The 23,475-nt window shown below is 53.6% G+C and overlaps 2 protein-coding genes across 8 annotated transcripts in view; one reads left to right on the top strand and one right to left on the bottom strand.

Moving 5' to 3' along the window:
• Positions 1–23,475, top strand: part of PIPOX (pipecolic acid and sarcosine oxidase) — a 108,668-nt gene that overhangs the window by 25,636 nt on the left and 59,557 nt on the right. The window lies entirely within an intron of this gene.
• The window catches only part of SEZ6 (seizure related 6 homolog), a 52,018-nt gene that overhangs the window by 21,524 nt on the left and 7,019 nt on the right, over positions 1–23,475 (bottom strand). For all 7 annotated transcript variants that reach the window (XM_035300921.3, XM_078373951.1, XM_078373953.1 and 4 more), the window contains exons 2-3: positions 4,434–5,102; positions 3,522–3,655 (exon numbers count right to left, since the gene is read on the bottom strand). In XM_035300921.3, coding sequence (XP_035156812.1) covers positions 3,522–3,655; positions 4,434–5,079 — 780 coding nt within the window. In that variant the 5' untranslated portion in view covers positions 5,080–5,102. The remainder of the gene's footprint in view (positions 1–3,521; positions 3,656–4,433; positions 5,103–23,475) is intronic.

Here is a 23,475-nt window from a genome sequence, read left to right as displayed (position 1 = left end):
GCCTGACCTGGCCTCCTCCCTGTGGGTGGCTCAGACCTTTGGCCTCAGAGGGCATCAATAACTGCAGCACCATCAAAGGGGGCGGGAGGCAGGGGATGAAGCAGGTTATGAGAGGCTGTGGTCCAAGCCATGGAGAGTAGGGCTTTTAGGGATTCTGGTACCACTGAGGCTGGTCCTCCAAAAAAAGGGGAATTGAAAGGGTCTGGCTCAAGGCCCAGAATTTAGGCACGGGCTGTGGTCTCATGCTAGGGGCCCAGCATGGTGTCTGGCTCCCTTGCTCAGGGGTGATTTGTGGGTCCCTAAGACAGTCCTCGCCTCCATGGCTCCTGCCACTCTCCTTGCCCAGATTTTGTCCCACCTATCTGCTCTGAGTGATCCCAGTGAATTCATGCAGGGGCAGGTGGGGAATTCTCCATGATGGAGGGAAGCCACAGGCAGTCCCTTCTCCCCAAGCCTGAGGAGCCATGGGCAGCACTGTAGGCCTTCCAGCTGCCCACCCATCTTGCCCCCAGTGTCCAGCATGGTTTGACCCAACTGTCAGCCTGGGCAGAAGGGCACTGCTCTTGGGCCGAACCTCTGGCAGCCCTTGGCCTTACTCTCTGCCCCTACACAACAGAGCCACCTTTCCAAAACAGCCAGGTCAGCCTTCAAGGGCCAGGCATGCCGCATCTGCTACTGCCCAGGCCAGGCGTGGCTTCTGGCTTCTCATCCTACAGGCCTAAGGCCAGGTGTCATCACCTCCAGGAAGCCTTCCCTGACCCCCAGGCTGGTGGGGTGTGCCCGTCCTGTGCTTCCCATCCCCATCCCTGCCAGCACTGGTGTTCTGTGGTCATTATTTATTATTTCTGTCTTCCCTACTAACCATGAAGGTCTGTGTCCCCAGAGCCCAGCACAGAGTGTGGCACATAGCAAATTCTCAACATATGCTTATGGAACAAATCCTCTGAACAAAATTCACTGGTTTGTGATTAACTGACTGACTTTAGGCAAATTCCTATTCTTGCTTGGGCCTCAGTTTTTCCGACTCTCCAGTGGGCATTGGTATGTAGTGTCAGAAATTCTTCAGGTCCCAAGTGGCCTGGGTGGGTGGGTGGGGGGCTTGCCAGAACTGGCCCTGGAAGAAGCACCTTCAATCCTGCTTAGTTCTGGCTGATTCTGTCTCTTGCTTCTTCCCCAAATTGGCTGCTGACCCAGCTCTGGCCACCCTGTGCCCCCCTCCCCTCCAAGGCTTCAGACTATCTCAGGCCGCCCCCGGCTGGGGTGACTGTGTCCCCAAGGACCCAGCCCCCATGGCGCCGAGGTGGAGGGTGGGGCCTGCATCTGCCACATTTCCTGACAGCAACCCAGGGCTGTGGCAGGTCTTCGTCTCAAGGTTGCCTGGTAACGGCTTTTGCATTCTGACTAAAAAAAAAAAAAAACCGTGGCAGCACCAGGCAACAGACACGGGGCTTGTGTGAGGGGCTGGGCATCCAGCGTGGAGCTTGTGCCTGGGTCAGAGTTGGGGGCAAGCAGAGCCAGCCCCTGGGCTGGGCTCAGCCTGGTCCAGTGGGCTTCAGTAGGGGTGATAGGCTTGGGGGAAAGATAGAGCCTCCCAGGCCTGCAGGGGGGCACCCAGCCTGGCACCTGCCCCCTCCCACCCCCTTTCCCACACCTGCAGCTGGTGCCTTCCACCCAGTGAGCCACAGCCGGTGCCACCTCTCATTAGGTGATGATTTTACATTAATTACCTTAATTAAGCGGTGCTGAGTGCTAATGGCTTGAGAGGGGGAGTGACTGTTCCTAATTACCCTTCCAGTCAGCCCAGAGTAAGGGGCACAGGGCTTGGCAGAGTAGGAGGAAACTATTGTAGGAAGAAGTGGAGGGGCCCAACAGGGGTAGGAGAGGGTCCCCCCAGACAGGGTCTGATTCAGAGACCTGGACCTGACATCCCCAGATGGGAGGGCTAGTGGCACTGCCCCAGGACAGGTTTAGACAGCCCCAGGCCCAAATCCAGGGACAGGCAGGAATTGGAATGGGTGGGAAGCAGAACCGAAGGCAGGGAACAGGGAGCGGGACAAGCTTCTCAGTGCCCTGCCCGATTCCCTCAACCGGGTTGAATGCCTCTCTGGCCCACCCCTGGTCAGTCTCCAAGATCCAAGTCAAAGGTCACCACATCCCTTCCTTCCTCCAATCCTTTGGGCATTCAGTCAGTCCATGGAGTACCCACTGGGCTCTGCACTACAAGGCAACCCTCAGGAGCTCATAGTCTAGCTGGGGAGGTGGACGGCTGTGTAAACAGATAGAGGAAGGCAGACTGCTCGGAGCTAAGATAGGGGATGCCCTAGGCTTTGGGGATCTGAGGGAATTCCCAGAGAGGGTGATGCCAGGGTGAAGTCCTAAGGGGGGGCATCAGGGGATGACTCTTCCAGGCAGAGGGACCAGCATGTGCAGTTGGGACTTGGGAAAGAAGGTTTAGCCCATTGAGTTAGCTGCAAGTTGTTCAGTGCCAAGTTCGGGTAAAGAATAAGGAAAGAAGTGGCTAGGGGTAGACCCAGAGAGAGCGACCTTGATTCAGGGGCCCCTTGAGAGGTGTGGGAGCAGGATCGATTTAAGAAAAATGACAGCAGTGGAGGTGGAGACAGGTAGTAGGGAGCAAGTGTGGGTGGGGTGACCAGTGAGGCAGATACTACATCATCAAGGGAGGGATGCGGGGGCTGGACCACATGTGGTTGTGGGGATGGAGAGAGAAGAGCAGACGTATTTACAGGGGAGTGTCATGGTGACAGAATTTGGGGATGAATTGATGGGACTGGGGGAAGAGGGACAGGGAAGGGCCAAGGTGACCCCATATTGCACAGCTCCAGGGCCCCATCCTCATTGCACTGTGGTGGCTCTGCTCCAAGTTTCTGACCTGGACAGGAGTGATTTGGGGAACAAAAAGGAAGATTTGCGTTTGTGGAGGTTGATGAGCCTGTGGGATATCTGTGAGGACCTGCAGCCTCAGGCCTTGGGATTAAGAGAAAGTCTTAATCCTAAGGGAGGGATAAGATAGCCCAGGGAGGCTGGGGACAGGAGGCTGGGCTGTAGATCTGACTTCCCTATCAGCTGATCACCTCTCTGATGGTATTGTCGAGTCTCTCTTCCCCCACCTCCACATCCCAGGAGCCAGCACAGGACCTCACCCGGAAGAGCTGCTGCTCAGAGAGGATTTGCTGAATGAATGAATGAATGAATAAGGCTCCATGACTCTCTCAGGCCCAAGCAGGCAGCCCTGTGTTCTCTGCTCAGCCCATAGATTCAGATGCAGGGTTTATATTCACCCAATCCCCTGACCACCCACAGCCCCTCTTGGCCTAGGGTATTGCCAAGCACACAGGACAGAATCCAACCATGTTTTAGGCCTATCTTCCAGCCCTGGCCTTAAGCAATCCCCTCCAACTGATGCCCCTAAGCATTCCCACATCCTCTCATAGCCTGCACCTCTCTGAAGAAAGAGAATACACCAGTCCCAGCTTTGCCCTTGCCAGATCCAGGTCACTCACCTTGATTTCCACGCCATAGCCAGGGTAGACAGAAATGTAGAAGAAGCAGTCCAGGCCGACATCAGGGGGTGAGCTGAGGGCTGTAGGGGAGTCCAGAGAGCCCTCTGGGCCTGAGAAATTCCAGCTACAAGGGCCTGGGAGGCAGGAGGAGACACAAAGCTAGTGCCAGCTCATGCCAGCTCTGGTGAAGTGGTCCAGTCAAGGCTGAACTCTGTGTGTGTGTGTGTGTGTGTGTGTGTGTGTGTGTGTGTGTGTGTGTGGTGAAGACCACTCTTGGGATGTCTAGTCCCCTGTTAAAAGAAGGGGACCACATTTTATTGGGCACCTACCATGAGCAATCTTATCTCAGTTCTCACAGTGGCTCAATGAGGTTTGTTTTATTATTGCCATTTTACAAATGAGGCTCAGAAATGAGATGTTACGTGAAATTCCTAGGGTCATGTTATAGTTGGAGGAATCAAGATTTTTTTTTTTTTTTTGAGACAAGAGTCTCACTCTGTTGCCCAGACTGGGCTCACTGCAACCTCCGCCTCCTGGGCTCAAGTGAGTCTCCTGCCTCAGCCTCCTGAGTAGCTGGGATTACAGGCGCCTACCACCACACCTGGCTAATTTTTGTATTTTTAGTAGAGACAGAGTTTCGCCATGTTGGCCAGGATGATCTTGAACTCCTGACCTCAGGTGATCCACCGGCCTCAGCCTCCCAAAGTTCTGGGATTACAGGCATGAGCCACCACACCTGGCCAAAGAGTCAGGATTTGAACTCGGGTCTATCTGGGTCCAATCCATATACTTCCTGCAGGCTGGCCCATAGTGCCAAAGGGCAGGGCAGGCTGGCACAGTGTTAGAGACAGTGTGGGCCCCGCATCCCCCCTTATCCCTATTTCCACATCTGCAAGCCAGCAGGTAGCTGACCTGGTGGCTGGACTGTAGTGATGGTGGTGGTGATGATGGTGGTGGTAGTGGTGGTCTCCTCATCATCTCCTGAAGCTGTGGAGGAGGCGATGGTCCCCTGGATCCCAATCCCTGTGGTCTGGGACACAATCTCTGGAACCCATGGCCTGCCCATATCTCCAGGACCCTCTTGGGTTGGTGTCCAGGCTTTGCCAGGGGGTATAGTGCTGGGCTTCTCCCGTGGGCCTATGGTGGGCACTGCCATGCTGGGCCCTGGAGGTAGGGGAGCTGTGATTCGAAGGACAGGGGGCTCTGACTCTGGACTCCAGGGTCCCTCCCTGGACTGGGGCTGAGTGGGTACTGCAGCCATGGCTGGGGTGGGGCTGGTAAAGACAGGGCGGCTGTCCTGGTTGGCCAGGCGGGGAAGGGGACTTGGGGTGAAGGGTGTCGGTGGGTCAGGCTGGAAGGGTAGTGCTGGCCTCAGCTCCTCATCTCCCTTCTCCAGCCCCTCTTGTAGGAATTCCTCAAGCAGTGGGTGGTGGTTGAGCAGCTTCAAGGTGGGGGCTGTTGTGACAAAGTGGATGCCTCGTTCTGGCTGCTCAGGTGTGGGGGCTGCGGTCAGCTCGCCATCTGCCTCCTCGATGCCTGAGGCTTGTCCTTTCCCCATGGTCGGGGCCTCTGAAGAGAGTCCTGAAATAACAAGGGATGGTCAGAGGTTCTCCCCCTACTCCAGAAAGCAGCATCACACGCAGCCTGAGTAGTGGGGGAGCCAGCTCTCTTTTGATAGAGAGCCCTGGGGAGTAAGCTCACTGCTAAGACTCACGGAACTACAGAATTTGAGAGCTAGAAGTGAGACGCTATCATATACTTCAAGGATGGCACATGAGATACTTTTTCTCCTCCAGCACCAGAGGCAGACATTTCTAGTCCATCCATGCACCATGTCCTACTGTTCTCAGGTTCAGCCTCAGAATCCTTCTCAACACTGCACTCCAGGTGGTCATACCTAACACCTCAGACTGACCTGACAAATATTTGCCATCCCTAATGAAGAGCAAAAGCCTTATTTTACTAATAAGGAAATAGACCAGAGAAAGGAAGTGACTTGCTCAAAGTCACGCGACCGGTTGAACTGAGATGAGACCCTTAAGCGAGAGTGAGTGTGTCTCCCACCACGGTGTCTTTCCTGCCTGAGATGATAGGGCATTCAAGTTCATTTCCTGTTCTCAGTGAACCTGCTAGTCATTAGCCTCAGGAAATGCGTCACATATGTGGGATTTTATTTTAGATTTCCTCATGGTTGCATGACTTCTTTTTTTGTTTATTTCTTTTGAGACAGGGTCTCGCTCTGTGGCCTGGGCTGCAATGCATTGGCGCGATCACAGCTCACTGCAGCCTCAACCTCCCAGGTTCAAGTGATTCTCCCACCTCCGCCACACTCCCCATACCCCTACTCTGAGTAGCTGGGACTACAGGTGCATGCCACCATGCCCGGCTCATTTTTAAAATTTTTGTCGAGATGGCATCTCACTACATTGCCTGGGCTGGTCTCAAACTCCTGGGCTGAAGCAATCCTCCCACCTCAGCCTCCTAGGGATTACAGGAATGAGTCGTCGCACCCAGCCATGGGTGTATGACTTCTTTGTTAGGGGCTCATTAGGTCCTATTTCTCTCAGTTCTTAGGAAATAATTTCTTTTGTACTTTTTTCGGTTTTTATGGTCCTTCTAGAGCAGTAACATGAGTAGAGTGGGAAGAGCCAAGTTTTGGAGCTAGGCAGATGTTCAAATCCCAGATGGACTACTTTAGGGCTGTGCATCCTCAGGCAAATAACTCAAACTCTCTGAACCATATTTTTCTCATCTGTAAAACTGGGTTTCCTTTTTAGGATTGACTGAGATAATACTACATCCCTTCTTTATTTGATATGTCTCCCTGAGTTCCCTTAATCTTTCTGGTGACACCAGTAGGTTCCATCTAGGGCAAGGTCAAAAACAGGTGTAGAATGGAAATCTAGCATGCTACCCATCCACCCCCTAATCCATGGCAGGCATTGCTAATCAATTTTGGTTATTTCTTGCTAAGGCCACATGGGCCTTAGCAACTTCCTTCTCAACAACGTTATCCAGGCAGCCACTACCAATCAATTAGATTGGCTCTGGGGGATGAAACTTACTTGCTATCTCTGGTCTGAGGTACAGATTGCTCTGCTATTGATTATGTTGACTTATTCAACCACATAGCTGGAGAAATGATGCATATTCTGCTTGTGGCCCATTTGGCTCCCCAGATCCTTAACTGCCAAGAAAAGGTCAATGAATGCTGGCTCCAGATTCAGCTCATACACAATTTTGCCAGCTCTGAGAAGCCTGGGAGGATATTTCTGATCCTTACAGCTCTCAAAATGGCTGCACAAGGACTTGAAGGGAAACACAGCCGGGGTGAGATAACAGAGTTTGCAAGGAGAAGGTCGCTTCCTCCGCACGTCTGGTGGTGGGGCTGTCATTCCACAGGCTCACACCCACTCCATGGATTGGCAGGCGTGAGGAAGCAGCAGATGGCCTACGTTCTGTTCAGGAGACCATAGCAGCTCTGATGTGTCAGACAAATGGGAGGAGGGAGGAAATTGGGTGGGGGAGGCGGGTACAGGTTGAAGGACTCTCCATTCTTCTGGGTCAGAGGAGCTTGGGCAACCTTCAGCCCTGAGAAACCAGGACCAACAGCTATCTCCTGAGATGTCCACTAAAGCAGCCCATCTGTGTCTTGGCATTGTGTACCAGGCACTGACAACACCATCCAATCTGGATGTCCAGCCAGGCCCATACACCCCAGAGCAGATGGTCCACCAGTGCCTGTCTTTCATCTGAATCAGTCATGGAAGGTCCAGGCAATGCCTGTGACATGCCAGAACAGGGCTCCTCTTTTTGCTCCCCCCCCCCCCGCCCGCAACCTGCAGATGTCACACAGGCTTTGCCAGGTAAGCTGAGACTGATTCTAGCATGGCACAAAAGGGGGGCTTTTCTAACCACGTGGACTGGAGCCCCCTGGAGCCAGGGATGGTTTAGGTGGCCCCTTTCCAGAGTACCCAACAACAGATGTGGCCCTTGACTCTCAGAGTAGGTAGCTGTGGGATACTTCCCTGGGAGAGGGAGAACACAGAGATCCTCTAATTCAGGAAGTGACCAGAGTGGGCACAGCTCTTCCTGCTGGCTTTGAGGTGGGTGCTGAGCAATGGAGCAGTGCTAATGGGTACCTCCCGACACTGTCGATTGCACTGATTGTGTTATATGGGGGGACTGAGCACTTGGTTAAATGGGATCGAGATAGCATATCAAACGAGCAAATTGATTCCAAAATCACTGCCACTTGGTCCCAGAAGGTGCCACCCACTGTCAGTTCAGAGAGGGTAAGATATCCTCTGGGAGACAAGACATTTCTGAGGAGAGGGCATCTCCAGACCCCCTGGTTGACTTTGTTGGAGGCCTGAGGCCCTGAGATCTGCCCCCTAGTTTCCCAGGATTGTGGCTAGGAGATAGGGGTCTTCTTTCTGCCTGGGATGATGGATTTCAGGGGTACAGGGACTGACAAAGGGTGAGTATGATACAGGGGACAGAAGAAGAAGGTGTCAGGGGCTCCAATGCCCAGTCTCATCAGGCACTACTCTGTCAGGCCCTCTCCAGACCTTGTATCATTTACTGGATGCTGCACCTCTGGGAGATGGGAATTTTATTCCCACTTAACAAAGACCTGAAGCCTAGAGAGGTGAGGCAAGGACTGGCCTCAAGTCTCACAGTGATGCGGCTGGGACTTAAACCTACATTGACCTGGCTTTAAAGCCCTAGGTCTTTCTATGCACCCACCTGCCTCATGGGAGGGAGAGACTGGAGTTAAACAGCGGAGAATACTCCAGCCAGTTGAAGAAACTAAGCCCAGGGAGAGGCACGGTCTCATCCAAGATCTCATGCCATTTAGAAGTCTGAGGCCAGAGCTTCTGGCATCAGGGGCTTGGTTGAGTTGGGCGCTGGTTGAGCAGACCCTCAAGAAGCCTTCTGGCTGGGACCCGGGGAAGCCCCCCCACCACCCACCCACCTGGCCTGAAGCATATCTGAGCCTAGAACCCAAACCGGAGACCCAGCAACACTGCTCTGCGGGGCCACGGCACAGAGCCACACAGACCTGGGTTCAAGTGTCAGTTCTGCCACTTAAAGTTCTTGTGAGTGGGGCAAGTTGCCTCTCAGAGCCTTTGCCTCCTCAGCTATAAACTGGGCACTTTGGCTGGGTGTGGTGGCTACGCCTGTAATCCCAGCACTTTGGGAGCCTGAGGCAGGTGGATCATCTGAGCTCGGGAGTTTGAGACCAGCCTGAGCAACATGAAGAAACCTCGTCTCTACTAAAAATACAAAATTAGCTGGGCGTGGTGGTGCGCGCCTGTAATCCCAGCTACTTGGGAGGCTGAGGCAGGAGAATCACTTGAACCTGGAAGGCGAAGGTTGCTGTGAGCCAAGATTGCAATCCAGCCTGGGCAACAAGAGCAAAACTCCATCTCAATAACAAACAAACAAAAGGCACTTGGGAAGGGTTTTGTGGGAATCTGCATGCTCTGAATAGCAAGAGTTCCGAACACTGAGGGAGAAGGCCACATTCAGAGGTTGGGCAGTCCCTGTCTGGGGAACACTGAGACAGGCTTCTAGGGTAGGAAGGAGTTGGTCCCTGGCAGGTAGGGGTCTCTCTTCTCTGGAGGAACCACCCATGTTCCACGTTGGGTGGCAGCATGTGTGACCCTGAGGATGTCAAAGACCTCCTCCATAAAACAAGGATAACACTGCACCGTGCAAAGGGCGGCCACCATCAAGGCCCTGCATGTCCGTGGGGGACGCAGAGGTGGGCCGCAGCAAGATCGTGCCCCATGATTCCCACTTGCCAGGCCCACCTGGTGCCAGAACACAGGATGTACTCACTCCTTGTAGCTCGGTCCTCCCCTCCGGCAGGGCCGGGGGCTGCCTCCTCCAAGTGGGCTGGGTTGGGGAAACACCCTTTCCCTCCCCGCGCCAGGAACTTCCCGACGCAAGCAGCCCCTAGCCCTGGCTTGGCCCCGCCGCCGCCTGGGCCCTCCCCCTGCATTAGCTCTTAAGCTATGCAAATAGACATCGGAGGGAGCCCTGTTTAAAGTATTTAGACGAAATGAAAAAAGGCTTTCATCGGCACTAATGAGCCATTCAGGATGCCTCCCCGGTGGATTCTCTCCCGCTCCCACCTCCCTGCCCGCACCGCCCCCCTAAGGCCCCTCTTGGGATTGGAGGCCCCTTCCCCCTAACCCCAGCCTGAGACTCCCTGGGAGGGCTGCTTACCCTGCCCCTCTTCCCAGGGCCCAGCTGGGTGAGGGTGGAGCTGAGGGCCCAAGCGCCCTACCCCCACCAGATCTGGATGGGGATGGGGGGCGGGGACCAGCTTGTATTTAGGGGAAGCCTTAAGGACTGGGGCCTCTTCTAGCTTCCAGCTAGGTAGGTGTTCTGACCTGTCTTATTATAGATGGGGAAACCGAGGCTCAGTGAGGCCCAGGAGCTTGCCCAGGTTCACAGTGCTGGTGTGCGGTGGAGCTGGAGTCATTATGTAGTGCCCCAGCCTGGGGGAACTGCTGTACCAGGTGGTGGTGCCACCTCAGGGCCAGCTGGTCTGCCCCTTCAGTGCTGCTGTTTCTGCAGATCTTTCTGTACCAGTCAGCCAGAAAGCCTTGGGTTCCAGTCCCAAATTGATACCGCACTAGCTGTGTGGCCTGGGGAGGGGCTGCCCACTCAAGCCTGTCTGCTCATCTGTGGAGTGAAGACATGTTGGGTTTCGGGAGGGCTCAGCTGTGGACAAACATGTGCTGTCACCCATCACAGCCTCTGCAAGGGCATGCAGCACTTCCTGTCACTCTGGCAGCCCCTGTAGAGGTGCCAGGCATTCCCCAAGCCTCTGGCCCCTCAGAGGTGGGCAGGCACAGGAGCCAAAGTTCTGGGACAAGTTCAGGCCTGACCCCTCCCTTATGGCAGCACCAACTCTCAGCTTCGGGAGAGGGCATGACAGCACGTGGGTACAAGGGGAAGCCTGAGGGACAGGGCAGGCAGGGGGCCCACTCCTCTGGGTTCCAGAGGTTAAGCTGGCCCAGCACGGGGAGAATGAGGATTTAATGGGATCCATTTATTATCCCATAAAAGTTAATGAGTTTATTCTGGAGGTTCCCTGGCCCCTTTCAAGTTTTAATAGGTGATTAGTGAGGGTCTGGTCCTTGCAGACCCCTATTATCCAAGAAACTGAGGGAGCTGAGAGTGCCCCCCAGAGCCAGAGTCCAGCCTCAGAGTGACAGTTCCGCAGGCCCAGCCCTGCCCTCTGTACTGTGAGGCCCCAGCTAGAGGCTGGCAGGGCGACATAGGGCCACTGGGATCTGAGGACTAGTTCTAGAGGCTTCCAATTCCATGTGCTACTGAAATAATTACCCCCACAATGTCCAGCACCTGAGGCAGGTTTGCTGCTGACCATCTGCTTGTGTTGACAGGGAAAGCAATATAACCCCCACGAGACAGACAAGGAAACCAAGGCCCAGATCGAGGCTGTGGCTCCTCCAAGGCCACCTAGAAGTTACGGCTGAGCCGGAATGGACACATTCTGTCTCCTGTGGTTTGGAGCCAGGAAACTTGGGCTGGTGAGAGCTGCCATTCACTTACTCTGTGCCCACTGTGTGCTGACCATGCACTCAGTGCCCTCATACACAATTTGGTCCTGGTGGACCCATCATGGCGGTCCCGGTGGCTCACCCCTGTAATCCCAGCACTTTGGGAGGCCAAGGTGGGTGGATCACTTGAGGTTGGGAGTTTGAGACCAGCCTGACCAACATGGAGAAACCCCATCTCTACTAAAAATACAAAATTAGCCAGGCATGGTGGCGCATGCCTGTAATCCCAGCTACTAGGGAGGCTGAGGCAGGAGAATCACTTGAAACCTGGAGGTGGAGGTTGCAGTGAGCCAAGATGGCGCCATTGCACTCCAGCCTGGGCAATAAGAGCGAAACTCCATTTAAAAAAAAAAAAAGGTTTTTTCTCATCCTCCCCTTGCTCCAGGGAGGTTTGTGACATTATCCCAAGAGTTGAAGACACTGGGGCCCAGAATGGTTATGAAGCTTGTCCAAGGTCACACAGCAAATGAGTGGCAGAGCCTGGGACTAGAACCCAAAGCTGGGCAGCTCCATAGCTTTCAGCTGTAGCACCTGGGGCCTCCTAATGCCCAACCATGCTGGACACCACTAACCTAGGGCACTCGTGCCAGGAGCCCTGTAGCTTGGATGATGGGGAAGAATGTTCTGGTGGCGTCCTGGAGGGGCAGTTGTTGGGGTAGACACAGGGATACACTCAAAGGGACCTTCTCATTGACAGAACAAGGGCTTTTCCCCTTTTGGCTCCATTTGCTCATGTGATTCTCTCTCCTTGCCATGACTTCTCTATTCCTTTGTTTCTGCAAACCCTCTCCATCCTTCACTGGTCAGCTCCTATCATCCTCTGGGGAACCATCCTTGCCTGGCCCTCGACCTCCTGGGGGCACTTCCTAGTGGGCTCCTAACACATGAATGGCTTGTGTCCCTGGGCAAGGATCCAGCTGTGGGCATCTCTCTTCCCATTTCTCTTCCTGGTGCTAGGCATAGTGAAGGCTGGGCTAAGGGCACACTGGTTCCAAGCTCTGATTCTGCCTCCCTGCACACTCAGAACGCACCCTGCTCTCCAAAGTGCCTAGCCCTTGGCCAGCAGGGTGGGCAGGAGTGAGTCCTGCAGGGAGAAGATGGGCAGCTAGCCCTTGGCAGTGCCCTATCACAGCCTAAACTGGCAGCTGATGGGGAGTGTCTGCTGGCACAAGCTGGTGGGTCCCCACTGCCCCAGACTACCCTCTCTTCCCCACCACTGATCATCTCCATCATGGCCTCTCACCACCCTCTCTTTCTTGGTCAACTCCTGCAGTCCAGTCAAATTTGGATTGTAAATATGAATGGGAGGCACCTTCTCTTGGCCAGCCTCCAGGCGAGGCAGTGGCTGGTTCCCAGAACCTGAGCCCTTGTAGCCTTTGTGAGCATCTCATCCCTCCCTCACTTACCCAGGAAGAAACCGAGCCGGGAAGGTTTTCCCAGGTCACACAGCAAACTTGGGGCAGGGTTGGGACTCAGGTTGGAGCTGAGAAGGCATCTGGCCCAACTGCTGGGAAGAGTGAACCCTCCAATCTGGAGTTGTCTGTCATCTGTGGGCATACCTCCAGGGACAGCCCACTGCCTCCTGAGCTGTCCTGGTTGGGGACAGGGGTAACTGTGGGCTTTGGCATCTCCAGAGTTGGGGTCTCATTGCCACATGGAAGGAGCATGGGTGGAGGTAGTGGACACCAGCTAGGAGTCAGGCCATGCCATCCTCATCCTACCCCTGAGAGGCCAAGTCCCTCAGCACAAGTCACTTCCACATCTGAGTTTCCATATTTTCATCAGTAAAATGGGTCCCTGCCAGTTCTAACATTGTAGGATCTAGTGAATCATGAAGGGCTCTATGAATAAAAATATTGAGGCTGGGCGTGTTGGCTCACACCTGTAATCCCAGCACTTTGGGAGGCCAAGGTGGGCAGATCAAGATCAAGAGATCAAGACCATCCTGGCCAACATGGTGAAACCCCCGTCTCTACTAAAAATACAAAAATTAGCTGGGCGTGGTGGCATACATCTGTATTCCCAGCTACTCTGGAGGCTGAGGCAGGAGAATTGCTTGAACCCGGGAGGCGGAGGTTACAGTGAGCCGAGATCCCTCCACTGCACTCCAGCCTGGCGCCTGGTGACAGAACGAGACTCCGTCTCAAAAAAAAAAATTGAATGCTGCTGTTTACTGAGTATACATTTACCACATACTCAGCAACACTGTAAGTGCTTTATCAGAATTAACTCAATCCCCATCATAACTTTATGAGATGGGAACTTTTATTATCCCATTTTATAGATGAGGACACTGAAACCCAGGGAAATGCATTAGCACTTTGGATGCATCTGATTCAAACCTAGGTTGTCTAGCCCTAGAGCAGAACTGTTCAATAGAACTTTGTAATAATTGAAATCTTTTTATTTATTTTTAGAGATGATGGTCTTGCTATGTTGCCCATACTGGACTTGAAACTACCTTTGCAAAAATTATAATGGTGAGAAAATTAGGACAGTGAAATAGATGTGATATAACCAACTCCATCTTACCTTTAACCTCCAGACTGCCCTTAGTCATTCCTGGGTATGGGCCAAGCTAACTTTGAGAGAAATTTAGTTTATAGTTTAAACGATAATAGCTCTTCCCAAAACTAAACCATGTTTTAAAAACTAATGAAAGAGGCCAGGTACGGTGGCTAATGCTTGTATTCCCAGCACTTTGGGAGGCTGAGGAGGGTGGATCACCTGAGGTTAGGAGTTCGAGACCAGCCTGGCCAACATGGTGAAATCCCATTTCTACCAAAAATACAAAAATTAGCCGGCTGTGGTGGGCATGCCTGTAATCGCAGCTACTCAGGAGGCTGAGGCAGGAGAATCACTTGAACCCAGGAGATGGAGGTTGCAGTGAGCTGAGACAGCACCATTGCACTCCATCCTGGGCGATAACAGTAAAACTGTCTCCTCCACCCACTGGAAAAAAAGAGAAAAAAACGAATGAAAGACCACCCAGGTTTGGAGGATGAGAAGGCCCTGAATTCTGCTGAGATGTAGGCGTAAACAATTATCAGCCATTATTTTGGAAGTCACAAGATTTACAACTTTCCCAATTACTCCTGTAAATAACATCACTATTGTAGAACCTACGATTGGCTTTTTGAGATGTCTTTTCAGACTTTTGCATTTCTTTTTTTCCTTTTTTTTTTTTTTGAGACAGACTCTGTCTCCCAGGCTGGCATGCAGTGGCATGGCCTTGGCTTACTGCAGCCTTGACCTCCCAAGCTCAGGTGATTCTCCCACTTCAGCCTCCTAAGTAGTTGGAACTACAGGCGTGTGCCACCACACCTGGCCAGTTTTTTGTATTTTAGTAGAGATGGACTTTCAGCATGTTGCCCAGGTTGGTCTAGAAATCCTGGACTCAAGCAATCTACCCACCTCGGCCTCCCAAAGTGCTAGGATTACTGGTGTGAGCCACTGCGCCTGGCAAGACTTTTGCATTTCTGATGACAAGATGGCTCCACCTGGCCCAAGACTCATGACTCCTGGGTCCTGTGGTCCCCACCCTCAAGTGGAAGGACCATTTTCCACACCCCTATAATTTCATCCCCAACCAATCTGCAGCACTCATTCCTCAGCCCCTGGCTATAAAAAACCCTAGACTCCTTCAGACTTGAAAGATGACTTCCTAATAATAATAATAATAGTAAAAAACCCCAAAACCACCAAACCCTAGCCTCCAAATATTCAGGGAGGATGATTTGAGTAGTAAATAAAACTCTGGTCTCCCATTTATTTAACTTATTAATTATTTTTTTTTTAGATGAAGTCTTGCCCTGTCACCCAGGCTGGAGTGCAGTGGTGTGACTCACTGCAACCTCTGCCTCTGGGGTTCAAGCAACTTTCCTGCCTCAGCCTCCCAAGTAACTGGGACTACAGGTGTGTGTCACCATGCTCAGCCAATTTTTGTATTTTTAGTAGGGATGGAGTTTCACCATGTTGGCTAGGCTGATCTCGGACTCCTGACCTCAGGTGATCTTCCCTTTTTGGCCTTCCAAGGGGCTGGGATTACAGGTGTGAGCCATTGCTCCCAGTCTCTATTTATTTATTTATTTTTGAGATGGAGTCTCATTCTGTTGTCCAGACTGGAGTGCAGTGGTGCGATCTCAGCTCACTGTAACTTCTGCCTCCCAGGTTCAAGCAATTCTCCTGTTTCAGCCTCCCAAGTAGCTGAGATTACAGGCATGCACTACCATGCCCAGCTAACTTTTGTATTTTTAGCAGAGATGAGGTTTCACCAAGTTGGCCAGGCTGGTCTCAAACTCCTTACCTCAGGTGATCTTCCTTGCCCAAAGTGCTGGGATTACAGGCGTGAGCCACTGTGCCCAGCTCCTGGTCTCCCATTTAGCTGGTCCTGTGTGTTAAACAATTTTACTATTGCAATTCCCCAATTTTGATAAATAGGCTCTATCTGGGCAGTGGGCAAAAAGGAACCCATTGGGCAGTTACAGACTGGAACTTCTGGGTTCAAACAATCCTCCTGCCTTAGTCTCCTGAGTAGCCGGGACTACAGATGCATGCCAGCATGTCCAGCTTGGGAATGTTTTATATTTGTGTGTCTATTATGGTAGTCAGTAGCCACGTGTGGCTATTGAGCTCTCAAAATGTGGCCACTGAGAATGAGAAACTAAATTTTAAGTTTTATTTCATGTCAATGAGTTTACATTTAAATAGGCACCTGTGATCAGTGGCTACCATAATGGAAAGTGCATATCCCTACCTGACTTCTCAGCCTTACAGTATTCACCACCACTCAGTGGGGAAGAGTGGGGCTCCTGAAAAACCGTTAAGATGGGGTGTCTGCTCCCCTCCTTTTGGGTCTGGGAAGACTGCGGCTTGGGATTGGCAGGGCGAGGCAACAAGGAGCCCTGGACTTCTTTGAGTTTTTCAGAAAGGCCTCGGGAACCTGGGTGTAGCAGCCACTCATTCCTCAGGGAGGATTCCTGTCACCCACCGATGCAGTTTGCTTCCCAGCTTGGCCGAGCACTGGTGCTCTGAGGGTTGGATTTACGATGCACAATTCTGGAAGCTCAGGCAGAGCCAGTTTAGGAGAATTTTATGGGTGGAGGACAGCCAGGAACACTTAGCCTCACGGTTTGCCCTCACATGTGTATTCCAGGGGAACATTTGCTGCGCTCTTTTGGCTTGCCCCTGCCTCGCTGCCCAGCCAGCAGCACGGAGGGCAGAATATCTGGCCTGGCTACTACCCCAGAGCAGCTGCCTGACCTCAGGCACAGGAGAGGCACTCACATTTGCTGAGCACCCACTATGGGCCAGCCATGCACTCCTTAAAGAGCTGTCTTCCACCTAGAGTGGCAGCCCTTTGTGCTTGGAATCGATAGTATGCTTGGCCTATGAAGAAACTGAGGCTGAGAGACAAAGTGAATCCTCTAGTTCACACAGAGGAAAGTGGCAAATAAAGAGTTTGAACTGGGTCTGCCTGTTTCATAGCCTGGGATGAAAATGTCTACTGCTGTGGCTGTTGCTTGGGGTGAGCATGTGTGTACACACATCTGTAAGTGGGCACATGTGTGTACACGAGCCCAGGGGTGTGTGTGTGTTCATGTGTGTGTGCATGTGTAGGTCCAAACACATGCCTGCGCCTCAAGTCACTACCATGTGTCCTTGCCAAAGGATGCCACGCCTTGGGACCTGGCTTCAAGAGGTCCCCAAGCCCAGAAAGGCCTTATCTCCTAAAAGAAGGGATATATTTCTCCCCAAGGTGGCTGTTGTGCCCTCTTTTTCACTCTGCCCTCTCCTTCGGCCCTGACCTGACCCTTCCCAGGGCTGTCTGTCCTGGACAGCGGCTCAGACTCTGGGTGGGTGGGGGAGGGGGAGACTAGTTGGGGCTGTGGCTAGGCCATTCCTCTTTGCTCCAGTGTCCCCTCCCTCCCACAAGGTTGTGACCAGGGGCCCAGGGGATGGGGAGCTCCCAGCTAACTGCCACCTTCTCTACTTTCCAATTTACAATCTAATATGGTCCCGCCACTGCAGAGCTGGGGGCTGGAGAGGTGATGAATGAGGCCTGTGCTCCAGCATTACCTGCTGCTCTCTACACCTTCCCCTGTGGCCCTTTGTTCCCCTCCCTGTCTGCCTGCTGGCTCTGGGGACCCCAGCCTGCCTGCCCACAGTTCCTCAGTCTGGGCAGGTGGCACAGGAGCTGGGGCCCTGGAGTGGGGGTTAGGTGAGAGGGAGGGGCTGACCTACAAGTAGGGGCAGGAGTTGACCCCAGCCCCTGGGGTGGGATGGAAGGAATGGGAAAAGCAGCAGGGGCCCTCTTGGCATCACCCCCTCACCAGTCTGATAATCAATCTGCTGTGCCTCACCCTGATTATGCCAACTCCCAGAAATGTGGCCAGGGCAGAGGCCTAGGTAGGGATGGAGGTGGGCACTGGGCTTCGATCTCTCCCTGGAGAGGTTTCTGTCCATCAGCTCCTTCTGTCCATCTGCTGACCCCAGGCCCCTTCTACCTGCTATGTTAGGAGGCAGCGAATGAGGAGCTACCTACTGGCCCCAAGGTAGTGAAGCAGGTGGGCAGAGGTACATGGCCCTGAGATGGGTGCTTGGCTCACAGCCCTCCCCCAGTGCCAGCCGTTTCTACCAACACCATATCAGCAGCAGAGACCATATTTCTCCGAATGGAAAACCTTGGAAGTGTCAGCTGGGACAAGGAAGGATGTGGAGGCAGGAACTGCTTTCTCCCTGGAGCCAGTACCAGGGCCAGCTCTGCCCAGCCCAGTGGTGAAGTTGGGGGACAGAGTTTGATCTAGGGTGGAATAGCATCCCCTCCATCCTTTGCCCTCCTGCCGGGCTCCAGATACCACCAAAGACAGTCCTTCCTAGCCATGAAGCCCAGCAAGACAGGGCCATGAGGTGCCAGGGCCGGACAGCAGGTTCCTTCCTAGGCCCCAGGCCAGCATCTCTGGACTACTGTCCCCTCCCAGCCCATACCCTGAGATTCAAAAGGCAGCACCACTGAGGAAGTTCCAGCACTCGTGTCCTCTTCTGAGCGAATCACCAGCCTGGCAGCTCGAAGACTCTGTGGTCTTTGGGTCAGACGAAGGGACTTTTTTGTGCACCAGGACCAAAGTTATCTCCCTGATCTTGTGACCTTTGCCCTGTGGTTACTTTTGTCTGCTGCATCTGGGAGGAGATGGAGTTGAGGAGCTTGGCTGTAGATGGAGGGGCCCTGAGCCCAGAACCCTGGGCTGCCCTGATGCTGAGGTGAGATCTGGCCACTCTCTACCCGGGAGGTCCCTGGCATGTCTGCTCTTAGCTGAGGAAGCTGAGGAGCCTGGTGAGGCCTTATTAGAAGGCATGGAGGGAGCTCTGCCACTGACAGGCTATGTGGCCTTGGGTTTGCCCCGCCTCTCTCTGCCTGGCCAGTTTTTCATACAGTACTTGGTACTGACTTTTTAGAGTCTTTGGGTGGGTGGGACATAGTCACTGCCCCTTTATTTATTTATTTGAGACAGAGGTTCGCTCTTGTTGCCCAAGCTGCGGTGCAGGTGCGCGATCTCGGCTCATTGCATCCTCCATCTCCTGGGTTCAAGCAATTCTTCTGCCTCGGCCTCCCAAGTAGATGGGATTACAGGAACGCACCAACCCTGCCTGGCTACTTTTGTATATTTGGTAGAGATGAGGTTTCACCATGTTTGTCAAGCTGGTCTCAAACTCCTGATCTCAGATGATCTGCCCACCTCAGCCTCCTAAAGTGCTGGGATTACAGGCGTGAGCCATGGCACCCGGCCTCACTGCCCCTTTATTATCGGTGCCCAACTCTGGTGGCTGATGGAGCCTCCTGGTGGGCAGGGCTAGAGGAGGTGGGCCTTGGCATGGTGGGCACTGAGCGCTGTTGACTTGCCACTTTCCTTTTGTGTGCACTGGAGCCTGTCTCCTCATCTGCCTGTGGACGGCTAGGCTGTGTGTGTGTGTTTGTGTCTGTGCACGCACACACATGTGTGCATATGTAGGTATGTGAGCATGTTTGTGTGTGTCTGTGTGTGCATGCACGTGTGTACATATGTAGGTGTGAGCATGTTTGTGTGTGTATATGTGTCTGTGTGCACATGCACATGTGTACATATGTAGGCGTGTGAGCATGTCTGTGTGTCTGTGCATGCATGCATGTGTGTACATATGTAGCTGTGTGAGCATGTTTGTGTGTACATATGTAGCTGTGTGAGCATGTGTGTGTATGGTCTGTGCACGCACACATGTGTGTACATATGTAGGTGTGTGAGCATGTTTTTGTGTGTCTGTGCACGCATGCACATGTGTACATATGTAGCTGTGTGAGCATGTGTGTATGTGTGTGTGTGTGTGTGTGTGCTCATGTATGTGGGAGGGTATGAGGTGAGGAGAGGGGATAGAGGTGTGAGAAGAGGGCCCAGAGAGAGCACCAAGGTTTCTGGGCAGCTCCTGTGTTCTAGACTCTGCTGCCCAACATCTACACTATCTGGTTAATCCTCCCCATTCCACAGGTGGAGAAACAGGGTCTGAGAGCTGATGTGACCTGTGGGAGGTCGTCTAGCTGGGCCTGGGAGGCAGACCCTGGGGCATCCTTGTTCTGCTGAACTCAAGACAGACAGGACAGATGCAAGCACAAAAGACCTTTGAAAGCAAAGACAGCCTGAGACCAGAGCACTCCCTCCTTGGCCTCTCAGCTCAGACACCTTGAACTGCTCTACCATACCTTCTCCCAGCTGGTACCAGTTTCCAGAGCAGCTGCAGCAGTGATGGAGGTGGGACCCAGGGTGAAGGCTCAAGGGCGTGGAGGGCAATGAGCTCTAACGGTGGCCTTTTGGCAGAGGTGAGCTATAGTAAGGGCCTGAAGCCCCGCTGGGAAGTGCAAGGGCAGTACTGGAGGTCCCTGGATGAACGACCTCCTCGAAGCGTGCCTCCCTCCTCTCCATGTTCTGACACTTTAAGTCCCTTTCTGCCTCTCCCAGCCTCTGTGTGGCAGATGCAGGAGCTCCAGCCTTATTTCTCAATGGCCTAGGGAGGAGTCACTGGAGGCCTGGGCTCTGCCCTTAGGGACTTGGTGAGGTTGTTGGGGGCAGAGGGAGAGCATCCTAGGACCTCTCCCAGCCCCAGGCAGGTGGGCTGAGCTTCACCTGCCCAAGGGTGTGGGCCCTGCACACCTGTGAGCTATCTCAGGCTTCTTTTGCTCTCCAAGGCCTTGTGGGCCTGAGGGGAAAGGGCCTCACCGGCTCAGCACTCTAGCGCATGAGGCTGGCCTGGCCCTCTACTTCCCCAGCAAACCTGAGTGGGGGAGGGGAGGGGTGCAGGGCTGCTAAAAATAGCAGCAGCAGCTCCAGCTATGAGTCTCCTTGAGGGGTCAGTGGAGCCTGAGATTGGGGAGGAAGAGACTGGAGTGGGCTGCAGGGAAGGAGAGAGACCAACTTGAGCTGGGGCCTGCTGTGCCTTATACCCAGGCCACAGTCCCAGGATGCAGAGACAGAGGGCACAGACATGCAGGGACAAGTGGACACAGACATCCAGGGACAGGTGAACAAGCCAGGCAGAGAAGCACGTAGACATGGCTACCAGCATATCTGGGGCTTCCTCTCTCCCGAACCTCAGGAACACTAGATGGGCCCAGCTGCACAGCCCCCAGCCTCTCAGGCCTATCCCTTGCCTCCACCTTATTTTGACCTCCAAGGACCCTGAAGAGCTGCGTGTGTGGAGACCTTGAGTTGAGAGGGCTAAGCCCTCCTCCCTTGTCTCTTTCAGTCTCTCTGTGTGTGGCTCAGGGCAGGGAAGGACCAAGGGTCACCAGAGGCAGCATCAGGAATGGATAGTGTTACAGCACAGACCAGAGTCAGGGCACCAACAAGTGGCTGTCACCTCAGGAGCGTCACTCGACCTGGGCAACAGGCCTCTTTCTAGCCTGGCTGGCAGGGAGAGCGAGGCATGGGAGAGAAGTGACTGGACCCAGTGGGGCAGGACTGGGGCTCTGCCAGGCAATGGGTAGGCAGTGAGGGAAGGGGGCCAGGGGAATCGGGAAGTAAATGCATGGATGACCCCTCTCGTGCCTGCCTTGTTTGATCCCACCTTCACACATTTGCTTGGAGATGCCCCCTTTGCCAGCGGCTCTTTGGTCCACAAAAGGTAACTCCATCTTTTACATTTCCTCTAACCAGCCAGAAAATAAGGCCTCATGACAGGAGGGGCCTGCCAGCTGCTGGACCAGATGTTTCATATCACCAGCATGTCTCTTTGCTAGAGGTAAACGATGTCTAAGACAATGTCCATCAGAGCAGCAAGCCAGGGTGAAGGCCTTAGAAGTACCCTGGCCTCGGTCTCTCTGCATTGCTAGTCTCACCTTCCTGGTTCAGACTTGAGCCAGCTGGAGCTCACCCCCACCCCTGTCTCAGTGGTCCAGCCCTGGACTCCTGAGTTATACAGTTCAGCCCCTCCAGAGATGCCTGACAAATCAGCTTCTCCTGGTGCTAGACAGCTCTGGCTGTTGGCAGACCCTCCTCTCAAGGGGTCTTGTGGTTTCTTCCCAGTCACCACCTGCCCATCCTGATTTCCTTTGATCCTGATGCTGTTCCACAAAAGAGGTGGGGCAAGGACAGGCATCATGAATTCCCAAGGAAACTGAGGCATAGGGGTGTGACACAACTTGTCCAAGGTCACCCAGCCAGCAAAACCCAGCACTGGGTGTAAACCCTGCCATCCTGGCTCCCTGACCAGAGTTCTTCCTCTTATATTCTTCCTTTGGGACTCCCCCCTCCTCCTTGAGCACATCTTAGCTTCCCACACTGTCTGATGCCACCCTGCCCCCAACCCCAGGCTCTGGGACTCCTTAGGCACCTGCTGGCTTTTGGGACCCAGGCCAGACACTCAGCAGGTGGCTGCCTGGGAGACAAAGGAGTTGGGACTCAGCTGCTGAGCTGAGAGGGAGGGAGGGAAGGAAGGAGGGAGGGAGGGAAGGAAGGAGGGTGGGAGGGAGTGAGGGAGAAGCTATGGGGAAGGAGGAGGAATGGGGCTGGAAGTCAGGAGGAGCAGAGTTCGCTTCGGTGTCTTTAACAAGGAGCCAGCAAGCAAAAAGGGGTAAAACAGCATGCACATGAGCATGGGGGTGTGCTCAGTGGTTTAGGCACTTTTCACAGTGCCCCGCAAGTTCTGTCCTCCCAGGCTCATGACCAGCTAGAGGGAGGGGCTTGAGGGTAGAGAGAAGAGCCTGTTGGGAGGCAGGGGATGGAGAGACTGAAAGAGATGCCAGGGTTGATGCCACAGTGTCAAGATTCTGGCTGGGCCCTGGGTACCCAGGGTTAGGGAGGGAGGGCATGGGAAGGAGGGCATGGTGAGGAGAGATTCTGTAGCACTTGCAATTTTGTGCTGCAGAATCCAAACAGTGGACTCCCCCTTCTCTCCCCACCACAAATTCATGATGCCTGTCCCTATCCACCAGCATCAAAGGAAATCAGAGGGGTGTTGACTGGGAAGAAACCAGAAGGCCCCCTTGAGAGGAGGATCCTCCAATAGCCAGAGCTGTCCAGTGGCAGGAGAGGCCTTGTACCTGCTCTGCAGGGGCACACCTGACCTGCCAGAGATGGGAAGGGTTGTGATGAAGAGCACCCATCATGGCTTGGCCCAGGGACCCCAGAGGTTTGCTGGGTCCTCACAGATCCAAAGGCAGACTCTTTTGCTACAAATGAGAAACTGAGGCCTTGAGCAGTCCCTGGCTAGGAGTTTCCTTCCTTCTGGAGGTCAGAGTAATTGGATCATATAGGTGCTGTTTGTCATTTCATCTGTATCTCGTTCTATTAAAATCAGAGGGCTGCTGGTCTAGCTGGACAGATAGTCACAATTGAGCTTATCAAAAAGGCAGCTTCCCTCCAAACTAAGTTCCTTAAGGGGAGGGATTATGTTGTATTCCTGCTGATCAAAGCACCTGGTAGGTGTTGAATAGAGGGTTGTTGAATGGAGAATAGGCGGATGGATGGAGTATGGACAGGCTAAGTTCTGTTGGTGTTTGGGAGACAGAGAGAGCCATCTGGGCTGGGTGATCAGGAAAAGAGGGGATGGGAGAATTGAAATAAGCAGAAAGACCCAGGATGGCATTCCGTATGTGAAAAAAATGGCTGAGCAAAACTGTAGGAGCTGAATGAAACAAGGCACGCGCAGGGTCTGAGATTCACCCTAGCATCCTCACGGCATCTCCCCACTGCTCCCCCTTCATCAGTCCTTGCCCCTTCATTCAGTCCCTGCTCAGTTCCTGGCAGAGCCCCTTGTTCCAGATGGGCCCAGCCAGGACCTCGACCCCACCCTCCCCCTTCCTGCCAGACTGCCTGCCAGCAAGGCTG

Source organism: Callithrix jacchus, chromosome 5 (assembly GCF_049354715.1).
Source record: "Callithrix jacchus isolate 240 chromosome 5, calJac240_pri, whole genome shotgun sequence".
NCBI lineage: Eukaryota > Metazoa > Chordata > Mammalia > Primates > Cebidae > Callithrix > Callithrix jacchus.
The sequence above is the reverse complement of the archived record's forward strand: the minus strand, read 5'-3'. Positions and strand labels throughout refer to the sequence as shown.